The sequence below is a fragment of the Rousettus aegyptiacus genome, unplaced genomic scaffold, assembly GCF_014176215.1.
Source record: "Rousettus aegyptiacus isolate mRouAeg1 unplaced genomic scaffold, mRouAeg1.p scaffold_m13_p_3, whole genome shotgun sequence".
Lineage (NCBI taxonomy): Eukaryota > Metazoa > Chordata > Mammalia > Chiroptera > Pteropodidae > Rousettus > Rousettus aegyptiacus.
In genome coordinates, this window is record NW_023416306.1 from 49,713,954 (window position 1) to 49,733,318 (window position 19,365).

The 19,365-nt window shown below is 33.7% G+C and overlaps 1 protein-coding gene across 1 annotated transcript in view; it reads left to right on the forward strand.

Annotated features, from left to right (window-relative positions):
- JAK2 (Janus kinase 2) overlaps positions 1-18,736 on the forward strand; it is an 84,588-nt gene extending 65,852 nt beyond the window's left edge. Inside the window, exons 16-25 of the mRNA XM_016138353.2 lie at positions 208-346; positions 1,993-2,144; positions 2,297-2,447; positions 3,169-3,305; positions 5,487-5,676; positions 6,277-6,401; positions 6,568-6,740; positions 15,878-15,995; positions 17,545-17,658; positions 17,945-18,736. Coding sequence (XP_015993839.2) covers positions 208-346; positions 1,993-2,144; positions 2,297-2,447; positions 3,169-3,305; positions 5,487-5,676; positions 6,277-6,401; positions 6,568-6,740; positions 15,878-15,995; positions 17,545-17,658; positions 17,945-18,052 — 1,407 coding nt within the window. The 3' untranslated portion in view covers positions 18,053-18,736. The remainder of the gene's footprint in view (positions 1-207; positions 347-1,992; positions 2,145-2,296; positions 2,448-3,168; positions 3,306-5,486; positions 5,677-6,276; positions 6,402-6,567; positions 6,741-15,877; positions 15,996-17,544; positions 17,659-17,944) is intronic.
- Positions 18,737-19,365: the final 629 nt, after the last annotated feature.

The window sequence follows — 19,365 nt, forward strand, 5'->3', positions numbered from 1 at the left end:
TCATGAGTATTGATCATTGTGGTATTTCAAATGTAAAACAGGAAGTACATTGTTGTCATAAATTTCCTTTTATTATCTCAAAGCATGCTTCCAAATTAATGTCTTTCCAATTTTTCTTCCTTAAATCCATTTTGGGGCCTTGGACGTCTTAAGAGGTCATATATTTATGGACTGATATTTGAATGTATGTGCATTTAACTTTAATAGGAAGAAAAAATCCTTATTCATGGGAATGTGTGCGCCAAAAATATTCTACTTATCAGAGAAGAAGACAGGAAGACAGGAAATCCTCCTTTCATCAAACTTAGTGATCCCGGCATTAGTATTACAGTTTTGCCAAAGGACAGTAAGTTCTGCAAGGATTGAATTTAACTTTATTGAGCTTTACTTGGAGAGCAGCATAAAAAAATGTTGTTAATTTTTCTCAAGCTATTTTATTGATGCATTCTTGATTAATAATATTTATGCACAGTTTTTAGCAATCTAAATTGTTATAGTTATATCCTAGTCTCTGTCCATTTCTCCTTTCTTATAGGGACTATAAAATAATTTTTCAAAGCAGTTTTAATCCTAATTATGTATGGAAGATCAGGTTTTATTTATTTTTAAAGTGAAGTTTTTAATATAATTCTTCTACATTTTTCTTTCCTTAGTCACTAAATGAGAAGATATGTTTATCTAGTTTGAGACCTTATTTCCATCAGCTAATTCTGATTAAAAGCTTTTTTTAAAAAACAAACAAAAAAAACTTGTGTTTCTTAACCTGTTTAACATAGTTAATTAAAATGAAAATTTTAGTCAGATAGTTGAGAGGTGTTCTTTTGGTCCAAATAATGTTGCATTTGTATTTCATTGTCTTAGCTAACTTCTCTAATTGAATGTTCCAAATTTAGAATCAAAATTGATCAACTTTTGTGCATCGATGTATGGTATCCTATTTGAGCCAATAGTACATAATTTGATGGCTTATCTGACAGTAAAGACAGAGAAAGTAGAGCAGAAAAAGTTATAGAATCTTAGATTTGGTGCTCAGTGAAATTTTACCATTTGGAATGGAAGGTGAAGAAAGAGAAAATGTATTCATATGGTGAAAGAAAAAGGCACCTGTTTACTTATACAGCAAAAATATTCACATCGCTTTACCAGAATGTACCAAAAGGTGCAACAGATTATCCTTCATTTTTACAAAAGGTACATTTTGGTACATTTTAGATATCTTATCCATCTACCTATCTACCTACCCACCTACCTACCTACCTACCTACCTACTTACCTACTTTTCTACCTATCCACCTATCTATTTCTATACTAGAAGGTAGGGTTAAAGTGCTCCCTCCTTCATTGAATACCATTTTTCCGATGAGGTCAAAGACCACAGAAACTTTACTTGGGAAATTCCATGATCTTAGCAGAACCTATGTATATTAATTCCGTACCCAGAATATCTTGGTTATCCACTGCCTGTTGGTCTTCATTTTTTCATCTACAAATTAGAACTGCCACTGCTCTTGAATCTTGAATCATGAGAACTGCTTGGAATGATGCTTACTTTACCTTTACCTCTTACACATTGTAAAGAAGTAAAAAATATATATATATCAAGAAGTAATTTTAGGAAAAATTTTATGGAAAATATTTTTTTTTTGAATGTAGAACTAATAGGAAGGGGTAGAAAGACACTGAGATTTAATGAAAAGAATTTGAGTTGATCGAGGTTTTATTGTACAGGATTCTAATTCTCTTTGTGCTACTAACAAATTGTATGCCTTTGAGCAAATTTTTCATTCTTTATGTATTTCAATGTTGGCATTGTTAAAGCTGAAATATTGAATTAGATGATCTCAAAGGTCCATTCTAGCTCTAAAGCATGTTCATGCACTTGCATGTGCACACACCACCCCCCAAACATATCATTTGAAAATGATTTGCATATAAAAGAATTGTTTACTTGTAAGAACTATTTAACCATACTTTGTTCCTATCATTTAAAAGTTCTTCAAGAGAGAATACCATGGGTACCACCTGAATGCATTGAAAATCCTAAAATTCTAAACTTGGCAACAGACAAATGGAGTTTTGGTACCACTTTGTGGGAAATCTGCAGTGGAGGAGATAAGCCTCTCAGTGCTTTGGATTCTCAAAGAGTAAGTTTATACAGATTGCGGAGTTGGAATTACTCTATAATCCTTGACATTAACTTCACATGATTTTATATTTTTTAGCCCATCTAAAGTTAAAAAGAAGGTTGATATAGCATTATACAATTTATTCTCAATGTGTGATTCTTTACTTATAGAAACTACAGTTTTATGAAGATAGGCACCAGCTTCCTGCACCAAAGTGGACAGAATTAGCAAATCTTATTAATAATTGTATGGATTATGAACCAGATTTTAGACCTTCTTTCAGAGCCATTATACGAGATCTTAATAGTTTGTTTACTCCAGGTAGGTATCAATAGAGCAATCTTACTGATTCTCCAGCTATCTTTTTTATTGTATTTAATAAATCTTTACTAATTTTGTAATCCCTTCTAAGAAGTTCTTGATGTCTTTTAGACCTTCTTAATTTCATATGTTCATATGAATTTTCCTACTTTATACGTATTCTAGTCTCCTTGATTAAGTAGTCTTTTTATTTTCTAAAAAGGCTTTTTCTCCTTCAGTAACCTAATTTTAGTTTGCCAGTTAATGAGTAGTATACTATAGAAGTTTATTTGTCTTATTTGACTTTTTAAAAACAATTCTTTTTTAAAAAACTAGTTTTCATGCATTTCATAATTGCTTTTCTAAACATAAAGTAGATTTGTTTTTGTTTGTCCTTTCTTTTAAAATATGTAACCAAATATGCATGTGTCTGACCCTCACTCCAATGCTTCCTGCCATTCTTTGTAAAGTCAGAATACAATCTTACTTTATAAATACTAAAACTGCCTATTTCGGAAGGTGATCATTTATTCTTTACAAAAATCTTTTTTGAAAGCCTGTCATATTATAAGTAGTAATTAAAGGCTTCTATTAATATAATCTAAATTATAAGAGTTGCCCTGTATTAATTTGTATTTAGTATTTCTAACTCATTCCAATTTTGGTCAGCTTGAAAACATATCAGTTTAACCCAGAGAATGTATTTGCCAGCTTCTGGTTGTAATATTCTGTGTTTCTGCAGATTATGAACTATTAACAGAAAATGACATGTTACCAAATATGAGGATAGGTGCCCTGGGGTTTTCTGGTGCTTTTGAAGACCGAGACCCTACACAGTTTGAAGAGAGACACTTGAAATTTCTGCAGCAACTGGGCAAGGTAAGGTGTCAGAAGTTTTTTGAATAGTTAAAGTGTAATCATAGAACATTTTATTTAGTATAAAAAGGCTCTAGAAATTCTCTAAAGTTAAATTTCACAAAATTTTAAGGAATGTGTATGGAAAAAAAGTTTAGTTGTCATGTTGGAGAAGTGCTGTTAAATAAACAGCTATCTTTACTGAAGAACTTCTCAGAACCTTTAACATATATGTGTATTGAACATCTTCAAAAGGATGATAAATTATGCAGTATTTTCCTAATTGATTTGGCTTTTTCTTGGCAGAGGGCATTATGGTTATGAAATAGAGAAAAGAATAATTAAGCCTTTCTACTCACTTGTTCAGTCACCTGAGAAATAATCTGATTGTTCAGAGTCTAGATGTTGTTGACTAGACTATGCTCAGAAACTGTTTGCTAAAAGGTCACAGACATGCTGAGCCTACAAGTTTGAAGGAATACCAGGAAAGGCAGGTGCACTTATAGTGGTAAGCTCTCTTTCTTCCCCTAGGTTTGCTAGTATAGAGTTTTGTACCCTGTGATCTTATGAATTGAATTTGGCATGGGTGCATTACGAAGGCCTCACTTAGGCCTTGAATCTAAGCTAAATATTCTGATCCATCTTTGGGAATTTATATAAAGTGTTGGCTTAGTTATATTAATATTTTGCTGCTGTTCTATGTTTGTAAAATTTTCTCAGGAATGTTTCAAGGAGCGTAGCAATGGCAAAAAATGGTCTACGTATTTGGGTGTTATCTATTGTTCTATAACAGATTACCTTAAAACTTAACAAATAAAAACAACAGCCATTTATTATTACCTGGTTTTGGTGAGTCAGGGTTCTGGAAGCAACTTAGTAGGTGTCAGCCAGACTTTGCAGTCTCATATGAAGGCTTGACTAACTAGGGGAATATTTACTTCCAAGCTCATTCATGTAGCTATTGAGAGACCTCAGAATGTCTGCTTCCAAGCTCATTTACATAGGCCTCTCCACAGGCCTCTGAACATGGCAGCTAAGAGCAAACACCCAAGGCGAAAGCCATAGTCTTTTTATAACCTAATCTCAAGAGTGCCATCTCATCACTTATTATGTGGTCTACGTAATTAGATTTAACTTGAGCTTTCATATGGTCTAGATTTTTTTTTAATTTACTTCAAATATATAACTGGAAATATAGTTACTTAGAATCTTGCACCTCAGGGAGTACATTGTTCTATTCTTTAAGAATGCAATAATATCCAAAATACACTAATTTAATAAATGCCCAAAGGTTAATTTTAAATGCATTATATCAACTTATAAATTCTATATAGATAATAAGTCTTAAATAAAAAGAAAATAGATTTCTTTAAAGACTGACCTTTTTGTAAAAAAAGTAGGAATATCTTTAGAGGCTAAAAATTTACTTTCTTGAGCAAATAAATTATATCTTGTATTAGCCTGCTCAGGCTGCCATAACAAAATATTATAGATGGTGGCTTAAACAACAGACGTTCATTTCTCATGCTTTTGGAGGCTGGAAAGTCCAAGATCAAGGTTCTGGTAGGGTTTGGTTGCTGGTGAGGGCTCTCTTCTTGGCTTGCATATGACCACCTTCTAGCTATGTCCTCATGTGCCAGAGAGCTCTGATGTTTCTTCCTCTTCTTATAAAGGTCTCAACCTTATCATATTAAAGCCTGACCCTTATGACCTCAGTTGTCCTTTATTGCCTCTTCACAGGCCGTGTCTCCAAATACATCCACATTGGGAGTTACAGCTTTATCATGTGAATTTTGGGGGTATATGTATTCAGTCCATAACAGACCCATACTCCATCCAGCTCATTGACAATGATGGCAAAGGGTATATTGTGAAGAAGGACAGTTCTTCCTGGAAGTTAGTGATAGAAATTTAAAAATTCCCTGGCATGTCCCTTAGGTTGTCTTAATAATGTTCATAATTTGTGTTTAAATGCTTTTCGTAGTTGTTTATATTTCAGCTTGTAATTCCTTTTGAAGAAATTAAATATATAGATTTACTACCCACCTATTGAAATATTATTTCCTTTTTTTGTTCTGAAAGTTGCCTAATGTAAGCTTAGAGATGTCTGTCAATTCTAGCTATTAGAATTGCTTATGTAATTAGAATTTGTCAGTATTTATGTAGAAAAGTTAAGATTTCTACCTAATGTTCTGTGTTGTTTAGGGTAATTTTGGGAGTGTGGAGATGTGCCGGTATGACCCTCTACAAGACAATACTGGGGAGGTGGTGGCTGTGAAAAAGCTTCAGCACAGTACTGAAGAGCACCTCAGAGATTTTGAAAGGGAAATTGAAATCCTTAAATCTCTACAGCATGACAACATTGTAAAGTACAAGGGAGTGTGCTACAGTGCTGGTATGTTGCCCATTGAAACCTGTATTGAACTCAAGTATGTCTTTGGCATCTTAGTTAATAGAAACATATACTGCCTCAGGATCTGGACTTATAATGTACCAGTGACCAGAGAGAAGACTGGAGATTGTGCTTGGCAATGGTGGTGGGCTGTAACTACAGAAAGTCCTTGGCTAGTTAGTTGATCATTTTCTTCACTGAGGATGGTGATTATCATTCTTGCTTAAGCTGACCAAATGAACTTCATTTTTAAAGAAAGAAATTGTCATTGCTCAGATTTTTTTTACAATTTTTTAAAATTAGATCCTTTCTGTTCAATATAAGACGAGGAGAAAGGAAGTTTTCTCATTAGCTTATTCCGGTTTGCATAAAGGGTTGCAAAAGACTAAGACATAACTATTTTTAACGCTTCTTTTTAAAGATTTTATTTGGAAAGCCTGTGTTCTTAACTACAGTATCATCTTTAACTTATAATCAAAGTTTTGTCTTCTTAGACTCAGATTTTTTTATGCCTTTAAGTCATTTATATATGGTTGTTTTCTAATATTTCATCAGTAAAATATGGCATGGTAAAATATTCTGTTTTCATTTGTATGTTAAAAGGCCGGCGTAACCTAAGATTAATTATGGAATATTTACCATATGGAAGTTTACGAGACTATCTTCAAAAGCATAAAGACCGGATAGATCATAAAAAACTTCTGCAGTACACATCTCAAATATGCAAGGTACTGACATTTCTGGCTATGTGTTACAGATGAAGAAAGCATGTTGAATTAATTGTTAAGAATCCTCTAGTTTTTTATAGATAATTAAGGGAGTATACATAGATAAGACTTTAAATTGTTTATCTTTACAAAACTAGCTGAAAGAAAAATGTTATTTTACCCATAGGGTATGGAGTATCTTGGTACAAAAAGGTATATCCACAGGGATCTGGCAACAAGGAATATATTGGTGGAGAATGAAAACAGAGTTAAAATTGGAGATTTTGGGTTAACCAAAGTCTTGCCACAAGACAAAGAATACTATAAAGTGAAAGAACCTGGCGAAAGTCCCATATTCTGGTGAGTATATTTTAGTACAATAAAATAAAATTTTAAAGCACAAACTTCAACCTTTATTTTTACTATTATTAATAGTTTGTCGTTTATATATTTATATTTATAGCAAAAATTTATCATATGCTTATACTGGGCTTAAACGCATTTTGTGGATTATCTCATTTAATCCTCATAACAACCCTTAGAGGATATGTATTATCTCATCTTGAGCATGAGGGAACTGAATTGTTGATAGGTTAAATAGCTTGCACAAGGTCAAGGTTTTTTAGATTCTACATGTTATATCAAGTCCTTCTTTGTCTGATTTATTTCACTTAGCATAATACCCTAGAGGGGTAGGAGATAGGGAGTTGGGTAAAAAAGGTTAAGGGAAATAAGAGGTACAGACTTCTAGTTATAAAATAAATAAATCACAGGAATGTAATGTAAAGCATAAGGAATATAGTCAGTCATATCGTTCGTTATAACTTTGTATAGTGACAGATGGTTACTAGATTTATCTCAGTATTCACTTTGTAAGGTGTATAAATGCTGAATAACTATGTTATACACCTGAAACTCATAATATTATATGTCTTTTGTTTTTAATAAAAAGAAAAGAAAGTAATTGTTCAATTTTTTTTAAGTTTATCGGACAAAGAAGAAGGGCATTTCATGAGGAAAACAAGAACAAGGGAATTGGACTTGCAAGTAAATGGCATGATTACAGAACGAACAGGAAATAATTGGAACTGGAATGGCATCGAGCCCTGTACATACACATGTTAATGAGTTCAGACTTTATTCAGTAAACAGTTTATCAGTGGGAAATTAGAGGCTTTATCTACAGGAATACCATAGTAAGATTTATATTTTAGGAAAATACCTCTACTTTTGGTGGAGAACAGCAATTCTCAAAGTGTGGAGGAGACCTCTGGCATCCCCTTTAGGTGTTCCGTGATGTCAAAAGTATTTCATAATAATACTAAGATGTTATTTGCCTTCCTGAGATCTTGCCCCAACCAATTCACAAAGTGCCCATGGCCTGTTGACAGGCAGCTGCCCCTGCCCTGCCCCTTTCCGGGGTTGTGCATTCTGCATAGGCAAAGGACCTCAGCTAGGACAGTGTGCAAATTTGGGGGAAAACAGTGGCAGGCAGATCATTGATGCCAGCATAAAATACAATATCACTCGGGCAGATCACAGGGGTTTGAGGACCCATCTCAGAAGGCAGTAGGTCTTGTAGTAATATATGACTTTTGTTGGAGCCCGCAGTCCCAGAACTGGCAGCAAATCTGCTACTATTCAGACCTAATAGCCCTGTGCCTCACTGAGACAGGGCCACACCTACTGCACAAATGACCTGTGACAAGACTGTTTTCAGGCAACCTGGTTCCATTCTGTGCTTTCCTAGGGGCATGAATTCAACAGCAAACAACAGCTCTGTTTGTGTGGCCCATGCAAAGCTCTTGCATCTGGGAGAACTTTTGGTGGCAGGCACAAACCCCTGCCCACAAGCTTCAGTAATTCTCTAACAGATCTTGAATTTTTGCAGACCAAGGTGGGCAGCGAGCGGGTGGCTTTGCTCTGATCTGAGACTTTTATAGGGAGCCACAGAGACACCACTGGCATGTAAACTGATACTGCAGTGGCAGGCGGAAATCTCAGTGTATCTAGGTGACTCCCTGGGTCCCTGCACCACCAACACAAGTATTACCTAGAGGCTCTTCAAGTTGTGGAGTCTTATAGGCAACCGACAGGGAGCCTCAGGCTGTGAGGCACACTGGTCCTTCTGTTAAACTGCCCCAGGCCCAAAGACACAGAATATCTTTCCATTTCTTTGTGTCTTCTTCAATTTCTTTTAATAGAGTCTTCTTGTTTTCATCATATAGGTCCTTCGCATGTTTGGTTTATTCCTAGGTATTTTTTTGTTGTTGCAATTGCAAAAGGAATTGTTGGGGTTTTTTTTATTTATTTCTTTTTCTGACAATTCATTATTAGAGTATCGGAATGCTATGGATTTTTGAACATCTATCTTGTATCCTGAAACTTTACTGTATTAGTTTATTAGTTTTAATAGTTCTTGTGGAGTCTATAGGCTTTCTATAGAGATAATCATATCATCCGCAAATAGTGACAGTTTGCCTTCTTTGTTTCCTAATTGATTGAATGCCTTTTATTTCTTTCTCTAGCCTGATTGTCCTCACTAGGACCACCAATATTACATTGAATAACAGTCGTGATAGTGGACAGCCTTATCTTGTTCCTGATCTTAGAGGAAGTGTTTTTAGTTTTTCACCATTAAGTATGTTAGCTGAAGGTTTCTCATATGTGGCCTTTATTATATTGGTGTACTTTCTTTCTCTATCTATTTTATTAAGTGTTTTGATCATAAATGGATACTCTATCTTGTCAAAGGCTTTTTCTGCATCTGTTAATATGATCATATGATTTTTATTTATTTTGTTTATGTGGTGTATCACATTAATCGATTTGCATATATTAAACCATCCCTGTGCCCTGGATTAAAGACCACTTGATCATGGTGTACGATCTTTTTAATGCGTTGTTGTATTTGGTTTGCTAGTATCTTATTTAGGATTTTTGCATCTCTGTTCATGAGAGATACTGGTCTGTAGTTTTCTTTTTTTGTGTTATCCTTACCAGGTTTTGGTATCAGAGTAATATTGGCCTCATAAAATGAGTTAGGAAGTACTGCCTTCTCTGATTTTTTGGAAGAATTTGAGAAGAATAGGTATTAAATCTTTGAATGTTTGGTAGAATTCACTGGCGAAGCCATCAGGTCCTGGACTTTTACTGTTTGGTAGGTTTTTGATGATTTTTTCAATTTCCACTGCTGATCAGTCTATTTAGATTTTCCAGTTCTTGATTCAGTCTAGGAAGGTTGTATGTTTCTGAGAACTTGTCCGTTTCTTATAGTTTTCATATAGTTTTTCTTAGTATTCTTGTATGATCCTTTAAATTTCTGCAGTGTCTGTCATAACTTCTCTTTCATTCCTGGTGTCTTTTCTCTTTTTTCTTTAGTGAGTCTAGCCAGGGGTGTGTCAATTTTATCAATCTCAAAGAACTTTGTTGCATTAATCTTTTCTATTGTCTTTTTATTCTGAATTTTATTTAAATCTGCTTTAATTCTGATTATTTCCTTTCTTCTGACTTTAGGCTTCATTTGCTCTGTTAGGTTGTTTATTTGGGCTCATTCTTGTTTTTGTTGGTTAGTTTGTTTTTGGAGATAGGCCTTTAACAATATAAACTTTCTTCTTATTACCACTTTTGCTGTGCCCCAAAAGTTTTTATATGTTGTGCTATCATTCTTATTTGTTTCTATGTATCTCTTGCTCTCTCTTTTTATTTCTTCTATGGTCCAGTCATTCTTCAGTAGCATGTTGTTTAATCTCCATGTATTTGTGGTTCTTCCTGCTTTCTTTTTACAGTTGATCTCCAGCTTCAAAGCATTATGATCACAGAATGATATGGTTGGTATAATATTGATTCTCTTATGTTTGTTGAGGCTAGTTTTATGTCCCAGCATGTAATCAATCCATGAGAATGTTCCATGTGCACTAGAGAAGAATGTATAAGCAGCTGTTTTAGAATGAAAGACTATGAATGTCGATTATGTCTAGTTGGTCTGATGTATCATTTAAGGATGTTATTTCCTTATTGATCTTCTGTTTAGATGATCTGTCCTTATCCAACACTAGGGAATTTAGGTCCCCTACTATGATAATGTTTTGGTCAGTTTCTCCCTTTAGTTCTGTTAGTAATTGCTTTATATATTTTGGGGCTCCCTGATTGGGAACATAGATATTAATAAGTATTATATGTTCTTGGTGTATGATTCCCTTTATCATTATGAAGTGTCCTTCAGTATTTCTCTTTGCCTTTTTTATCTTGAAGTCTATTTTGTTCAGTATTAGTACTGCTACTCCTGCTTTTCTCTGAGTGTCATTTGCTTAAATTATCATTTTCCACCCTTTTGCTCTGAGAACTGAGATGTGTTTCCTCAAGGCAGCCTGTAGTTGGGTTTTGTTTTTTGATCCATTCTGCAACTTTGTGCCTTTTTATTGGTGAGTTCAGTCTAGTTAGATTTAGGGTGATTATTGAAATAAGAGGTTTTCCTATAGCCATTTTATTTTTTGCTTTCTGGTACCTTGGTGTTTTCCTGTCCTTGCGTTTCAGTCTGTTATTTTAATTTGGTGACGTTTTATGGATTTTCCCTCTGTTCCTTCTTGTTTTGTGTTACGCACCTCAGTTCTGGATCTTTGGTATGTGATTACTATTAAGAATATGTAGAGGATAGCTCTCTCTATATATATATACATACAGCAGTTCATTTTCTTCTAAGCATGCCTTATTTCCATTCCTCCTTGCCAGTTTGGACATTGATTCCTCCCCTTTTCTGTTATTGTCTCACATTGTCCCTGTGTATGCTGAACATTCATTTCTAATTTTCAATAGCAATTCTCTTCTTATTGTTTAAGCTTGTAATACCCTGTTCTTAATAAGGGTTGCACTATTCTGGTTCTGTCTGCCTGTTAGTTGTCTTACTCATAGTTACATGTTTTTTTGTCATTTGTTTCAGGTGGTCAGACCCCTATAATGTATTTCCTGAAATATGGGCCTCATAGTGGAGAATTCCCTCAACTTTTGTATGTCTGTAAATATCTTTATTTCTCCTTCATCTCTAAAAGCAAGATTTGCTTGATACATTATTCTTGGCTAGTATTCCTTTCATTTAACAGTCCGAATATTTGGTTCCACTCTTTTCTTGCTTGTAAGGTTTGTGCCGAGAAATCTGAAGATAGTCTAATGAGTTTTTTAGGTCACTGTCTTTTCCCTGGTGGCCTTGAGAATTCTTTTTATGTCATTAATTTTTGATAATTTTAATATGTCTTGGAGAAGCTTTTTTGGATTGAGATAATTGGATGTTCTGTTAGCTTCTTGGATTCTAAGCTCCAGCTCATTCCTTAGATTTGGAAAATGCTCATCAACTGTTTGTCTAAATATGCTCTCTAATCCCTTCTCCCTCTCCTCTCCTTCTGGTATATCCATTATTCTTATGTTGCCTTTCCTGATGGTATCAGCTAGTTCTTGTATTTCTCTTTTCATTATTTTCCATTCTTCAGTCTCTCTTCTTCCTTCTGAATTATTTCTAGATTTCTGTCTTTGATATCACTGATTCATTCCTCCATTTGGTCAGCTCTGTTTTCTGTTTGCTATTTCACTCTTCATCTCTTAGTGTGTTCTTCATCTCCAGAAGTTCTATTTGATTCTTTTTTAGGGCTTCAGCCTCTTTGCTCTAAAACACATTTGCTGATCTTTTTTTTTTTTTTTTTTTGAGTTGTTGGAATTGTGGATCTGAATTATTGTGCATCTTATTGAGTTTTTTTCAGAAGTGCAATCCTTAATGTTGTTTAAGTCGCATATTTCTATGTCTTTAAGCTTATTTTCTGGAGATATTTTTTCTTTCTTTCTGAGCTGCCTCGTCACCCTGGTTGTTCATGGTGTTTGATGGACTATATCTCTGGGTTGGTGGATGGGGATTGTTGCTGGTCTCCGTGTCTCACTCTCTTGCTTCACAACAGCGACTGCTAAGACACAGTCGTTGCCCCACTACGCTTAGTTCCCACTCTGCTTTCTGTCCTGATCTCTGGAATCCACTGTATAGAACTCACTGATCCTTCAGACAGAGCTGTTCGGGGAACCTGCTGCAGTTTCTCCCCTTCCCTTACTCCTGCAGGGAGCTCTGGCTGTGTGAGACAGCGTCTTTGTTCCTCTAAATCTACCCTCACACTCAACTCCCACGGTTCTGACCTCTAGAAGCTCTTATGCACATAACACTCACTCAGAATGCTTGTGTGCAGGTTGGGCACTATTTGTTGAATTTTAGATGTTCAGCTTATTGTCGTTTCAAGGGGAGAGATCTGGGGATATCTCTCACTCCACCATGCTTTTGACATTACTCTCCACCAAAATAGACTTTAAAACAAAGGCTATAATAAGAGACAAAGAGGGATATTACATAATGATAAAGGGATCAATACGGCAAGAAGACAGCCTTAGTTACCATATATATACCCAACATAGGAGCACCTACATATATAAAGCAGTTACTGACTGACGTAAAAGGAGAGATCATCCATTCATAGTAGGAATCTTTAACACCTCACTGACACCAGTGGACACCAGGCAGAAGATCAACAAGGAAAAACTGTGGGCTTAGATAACACACTAGACTAGGTGAGTTTAATAGATATTTTTCAAAGCATTTCACCCCAAAGCAGCAAAATATACATTCTTCTCAAGTGCACATGGAACATTTTCCAGGATAGACCACATGTTAGGCTACAAAACAAGTATCAGTAAATTTAAGAAGGTTGAAATCATATCAACAGTCTTCTCTGATCACAGTGATATGAAACTAGAAATCAACTACAAGGGAAAAAAAAAGAGGAAAATACACAAACACATGGAGGCTAAATAACATACTACTAAACAATGACTGGGTTAACATTGAGATCAAAGAAGAAATCAAAAGATACCTAGAGACAAATGAAAATGAAAACACGACTCAAAAATCTATGGGATACGGCAGAAGCAGTCCTAAGAGGGAAATTCATAGCAATACAGGCTTACCTCAAGAAACAAGAAAAAGCTCAAATAAACACTCTAACCTTACACGTAAAAGAACTAGGGAAAAAATAACAAACAAAGCCCAAAGTGAGTAGAAGGAAGGAACTGAAAATCAGAGCCAAAAATAAATGAAATAGAGTCTAGAAAAACAATATAAAAGATTAATGAAACCAAGAGCTGGTTCTTTGAAAGGGTAAACAAAATTGATAAACCTTTAACCAGACTCATCAAGGAAAAAAGAGAGAGGACTCAAATAAAATCAGAAATGAAAGAGAACTAACTATGGAATCCACAGAAATACAAAGAATAATAAGAAAATACTATGAGCAATTATATGCCAACAAATTGGACAATCTGGAAGAAATGAACACATTCCTAGAAACATACAATCTCCCAAGACTGAGCCAAGAAGAAAAAAAATCTGAACCAATCGATTACCACCAATGACATTGAATATGACAATCTAATAAGGGGCTAATATTCAAATATATAAAGAATTCATACAACTCAACCAAAAAACGATCCAATTTAAAAATGGCAGAAGACCTAAACAGATATTTCTCCAAAGAAGAAATACAGATGGCCAATAGACATATGAAAAAAAGCTCAAAGTCACTAATCTTCAGAGAAATGCAAATTAAAACCATGATGACGTTTCACCTCGCACCTGTCAAAATGTCTTTCATAAATAAGTCAAAGAACAACAAGTGTTGACGAGGATGCGGAGAAAAGGGAATGCTTTGTTGGTGGGATTGCAAATTGGTACAGCCGCTATGGAAAACAGTCTGGAAGTTTCTTTAAAAATTAAAAATGGATCTACCTTGTGACCCAGCAATTGCATTTCTGGGAATTTATTCAAAGAAAACCAAGACAATAATTTGTAAAGATTTATGCATCCCTATGGCAGCACTATTCACAATAGCTAAAATATGGAAGCAACCTAAATGTCCATCAACAGATAATTAATTGGATAAAGAAGTTATGGTTAATATATACAATGGAATATTACTCAGCTATACAGAAAATGAAATCCTACCATTTGCAATGATATGGATAGAGCTAGAGGTTATTATGCTGAGCAAAATAAGTCAAACAGAAAGATAAACACCATACAATTTTACTTATATGTGGAATCTAAGGAGTAAAAAGAATAAACTAATTGAAAACAAACACAACTATAGAGAACAATCTGGTGATAGCCAGAGGGGAGAGGGGTAAGGAGGGCTGGGAGAAAGCTGTGAAGGATTAAAAGTACAAATTTTTTAAAAAAATGAAGTACGAATTAGTAGTTGATAGATTGTCCTAGGGGTGGGGAGCACAGCATAGGGAATGCAGGCAGCAGTAATGTAATGGCTTTGTGTAGAGCCAGAGGGAAGAAAGGGTAATCAGGGTGATTGTTTCATAAACTATATAAATGTCTAACCAATGTACTGTATACTTGAAACTAATAATAAAAAAAAAAATCCTTAAGATTTGCAGCTTGGGCAATTAGATTATGATGTACTTCATTGCATAAAGAAAGTGAAATAATAAGCAGGTTTTGGAATGGTGGGAGTGGAGTTCTATTTGTCTGTAGAACTTTAATATGGAAATGTTCAGTAAGTCTGAAGCACAAAAGAAAGGTCAAAGATGTTATAAATTTAGGAGACTTTAGCATATAGCTGGATGATACTACCTAAGTGAAAGGAAAGTTTTTGACATAGAGGAGATCCAATGATGGAACCTTGAGGAAACCCACGTTTAAAGGATGGAGAAAAGAAGGGAAAGTGTTGGGGAAATATAATTAAAAACTAAATCACCTCCCAACTCAGAACCTCACCACAAAAATAGAAGATAAAGAAAACAATTTTATCTCTGAATAAGCACTAATCCTGAAAGTAATATAGTATGCATTAGAAGCAATCAACTAGGAGATGGCAAAGAGAAAAAGGAATCTTACCCTTTTAAATAGCCAAGCAAATTCAACCCATTACATAAATGTTCTTAAGATAAACAATAGCAAGTCCTCGGTTGAGAGGACTTGACATGACTGTTTGTCACATGGAGTTCATTCTAAATTTATTGGGTAATTGAAGTCACTGTCTGTGTTAGTTGATTGGCTTTATCAAAAGAAAAACAAGCTTCTCATGTCTTTAAGACAGGAGATAGTTTTATAACTTGAAAAGAGGCACCTGCTGAAGATAGGTTCCTACCCTCCCACAGAAGCTGGGAAGATAGGGATACTATCTTTCTTGATGATCGTATTCCAAAGAGATGGTTCCTGGGTTCTTGGGAAAGATATTCCTGGATCTTAAAGCTGGCAAGAAGCTTTAAAGCAAAAGCTTTTTAAAAAATTTGCATACATTTAGAAAGAAAGAATTTACAATTATAAGTTTTCTAAAGTAAATGCTTTAAGGAAAGTGGAGGAAGAGTCTTTTCCCTCATTTCCAGTGATAATGTAGGTAAAATCAAGAGTTCGCATATCAAGTAACTGTCGCATATCAAGTAACGTGCCATATATGTTACAGGTATGCTCCAGAATCACTGACAGAGAGCAAGTTTTCTGTGGCCTCAGATGTTTGGAGCTTTGGAGTAGTTCTGTATGAACTTTTCACATATATTGAGAAGAGTAAAAGTCCTCCAGCGGTTAGTGTGCTTTTTATTTACTTTCAACTTTATTCTTATAAAGTGAGAAAAGCTTTTTCCAAACAATAATAGTAAGCTTAAGGCTCATTTTAGAGCCTCTTATTTCTTATTTGTAAGACAACATCCAGTAAAATAACCCTAAACTTATTTATTAAATTAATTTGAATTTTCAAAAGGGAGGCTGGAGTATTACTTAGTATATTCTCGGAATATTATTCTTAGTAAATCCATAAACTCATTCATTCCATGAATTATTGCAAAATTTAAAATAAACCTTCTAAAGTAATTTTTTTCCTGTTCATTGTAGGATTTTTTTTAATATAGGAGAGTAAAAAAGAAAATAAAAATCATCTCTAATTCAACTACTCAGAGATAACTACTTTAATATTGTGGCGTTTTCTTCCAGGCTACTTTTAATTTTATATATAAAAGTGAAATTTAATTTTAAATATTTCTTTTATAAAATACAGGTTATGCTATACAGCTTGCTATCCTGTACTTTCATTAAGTATTATAGCATAGATGTATTCTTATGTTATTAAATATCTACTGCAAATATGACTTCTAACTTCTGGGTAGCATTTCATCATAAAGATATAATTTCTGGGCAATTATTTTTTATTTTTCAGTTTTTTAAGTAACACTTCAATTAACATAGTGAGCATCCTTATACATAAGTGTATATGTTTATCTCTGATTGTCACCTTAGAATAAAAGGATAATTATAGGTGAAAGTTTATGAATTCTTTTAAAGATTTTTGATTATTTCAAACTGCTTTCTAGAAAAACTATACCAGATTACACACTCAATAGCAATACATAGGATGTGTACATTTCATCATTTGACAGTATTGACCATGATATTTTTACATAGTTTTGCCAAATTGATAAGAGAGAAGTTCTATTGATTTTAATTTGCATGTCTCCTATTAGTACGATTAAATACATATTAGGTGTTTGGGGTGATTATATGTATGTGCATTATCTCATATGCTTTTCTCATTTTTATATTGGTAATTTTTCTTACCAGTTTATAAAGAGCTCTCTATATTTAAGTAAATAAGATATTGTAAATATTTTTCTAGCTTATAGTTCAGACTTTCATTTTATGAATTTTTAACATATGAATGTTTTCTCTCTAATGCATTTATGCTTAAATATTCATTCTGCATTTTCTTTTTATTATGTCCTCTTTTACATTCAAGTTTTTATTTCAACTGAAATGTAATATGACATGTTAAGGCAATAACAACCAAAAAAATGTGACTGTATTTTCACTTGTTTTGGGCCTTTCTCAGGGAATTTGTGTTGAATATGTTACAGTTATGGAAATGGCATTATAGAGGTTCTACATTTAACAGTCTGTTTTGAACTATGACTGGAAGGAAGTTTTTGATCTTTAAAATGTCTATTTTTAAAAGGTTTCGAACATTTAAGAAAACATACATATGCAGAAGTTTTCCCATTTTCTGAAAGAAGTTAAGAAAGAATTCTGCTTCAAATTAAATGTACCAGAAAAATCTCATTGAAAAGTGAATTTGTGTTTCAGGAATTCATGCGTATGATTGGCAATGACAAACAAGGGCAGATGATTGTATTTCATTTGATAGAACTCCTGAAGAATAATGGAAGATTACCAAGACCAGATGGATGCCCAGATGAGGTGACAAAAAAACCTTTTTTTTCTATCCACAATAATCATGCAGCATTTTTTTTCTATTTTTAAATAAAGATTTTGAGTCACTTTATGAAATTTACTTGATGAGCTTTTAGATAAATAGCATAATCATTATGACTGTGGATCTAGCCATAGCCATGACATATACCTGTATAGGAAAATGAATTGGGAGTTCCTCATTCATGTCTTCCGCCAATTAAAAGATGGCACTTTGAAAAAAAAAGATGTCACTTGTGTTCATTGTCATTTTGGTTTATTTTCTTTTTTACAGATTTATGTAATCATGACAGAATGCTGGAACAATAATGTAAATCAACGCCCCTCTTTCAGACACCTCGCTCTTCGAGTTGATCAAATAAGGGACAGCATGGCTGGATAAAAGAAATGAACTTCACTCTGAGACCAAAATAGATTTAGAGAACAAAGTTTTGTATTTCACGTTGCTGTGGACTATAATTACATATATGATTATGATGTATATCATGATGCTAGCCAGCGAAGATGTAGAAATAATGTGCTCAAAACTTTTCAAAGTTCAATGAGTTTTTCTTCATGAGGAAATCAGTAAAAGAAATTGATGAAAAGTCCTTAGTAAAAAGTTTTATGAACATAGTTAACATCATCTTTCTTTGGCAAAAGAAAAACAATAGACTTTTTCAACTCAGAATTTTGAGAAATGGAAAAATTGTAATATAAATTTTGGAATGTTAAAGATGCACCGAATGCATATGTACAGTTTTTACTACAGTGAATGTACAATACCTTGGCATTTTGTGTGATATTTTACACAAGGGCTGGGATTCATTAATAGTGTTTTACAGTTTTTCCATAGTTGATCTACAATAACTTCACCATACAAACAAATTAAGATGCTCAGATAATTGAATAAGCACCTTTGTGTCCTTGTACACCTATATCACTGGCTAACAATATAAGCAGTGTATACTTTTAGCTTGAGTTTTATGTATTGTAAATATTTTTCAAAGAAAAGGGAACAAATGTTTAGTTTTATTTGTAAAGGAAATCTCTCTTATTCTAAAGAATACATTTTGAAATGGAACAAGTTTACAAAGCTGTAACAATCTATTTTCTTATTTGTCTCCCTTCTCCCTTGTATCTGTTTGTGGTGAATGTGTTTTTTTTTTTTTTTTTTTTTTAAAAAAAAAAAAAAAAAACAATCTCTAAGTTTTTCTAAGACTATGGTGAATAGTTTTCTTTTAAAATTATGAGATTATGAATGCAAGAATATTGTCCTTTCTTGTGCTGTTGGCTGCCAACTAGATTCTTCAATCCCTGGAATCTATGTTCATGCATTAAATTTAAGTGTAAGTCAAAGTATAATATTTTTTAAATGTATAAACTTATTAAGATGCGTGGTGGGTTAGAAATTTTTTTTCTAAAGACTGTTTTAGGGATTTCAGAAATTTATTGTAGTCGGAGAAGAAATTTCTTTTCGTTAGAGATTCTTATATACAAGGGAGAAATGATGAAAAACATACTTGTTATTTTATTCAAGAATGCCAGTAGAAAATTTATAATGCACGACTTTCAGAAAAATGTGAGTATACATATTTTCAATGAAGTATAAAGGGTTGTTTGTTGTTGCTGTCATTTTTTTAGTACTACTTCGTTTTAGATATCATGCCTGAAGTATAGTGGGGTTTATTGTGTTATTTATACAAAGTTTAAAGT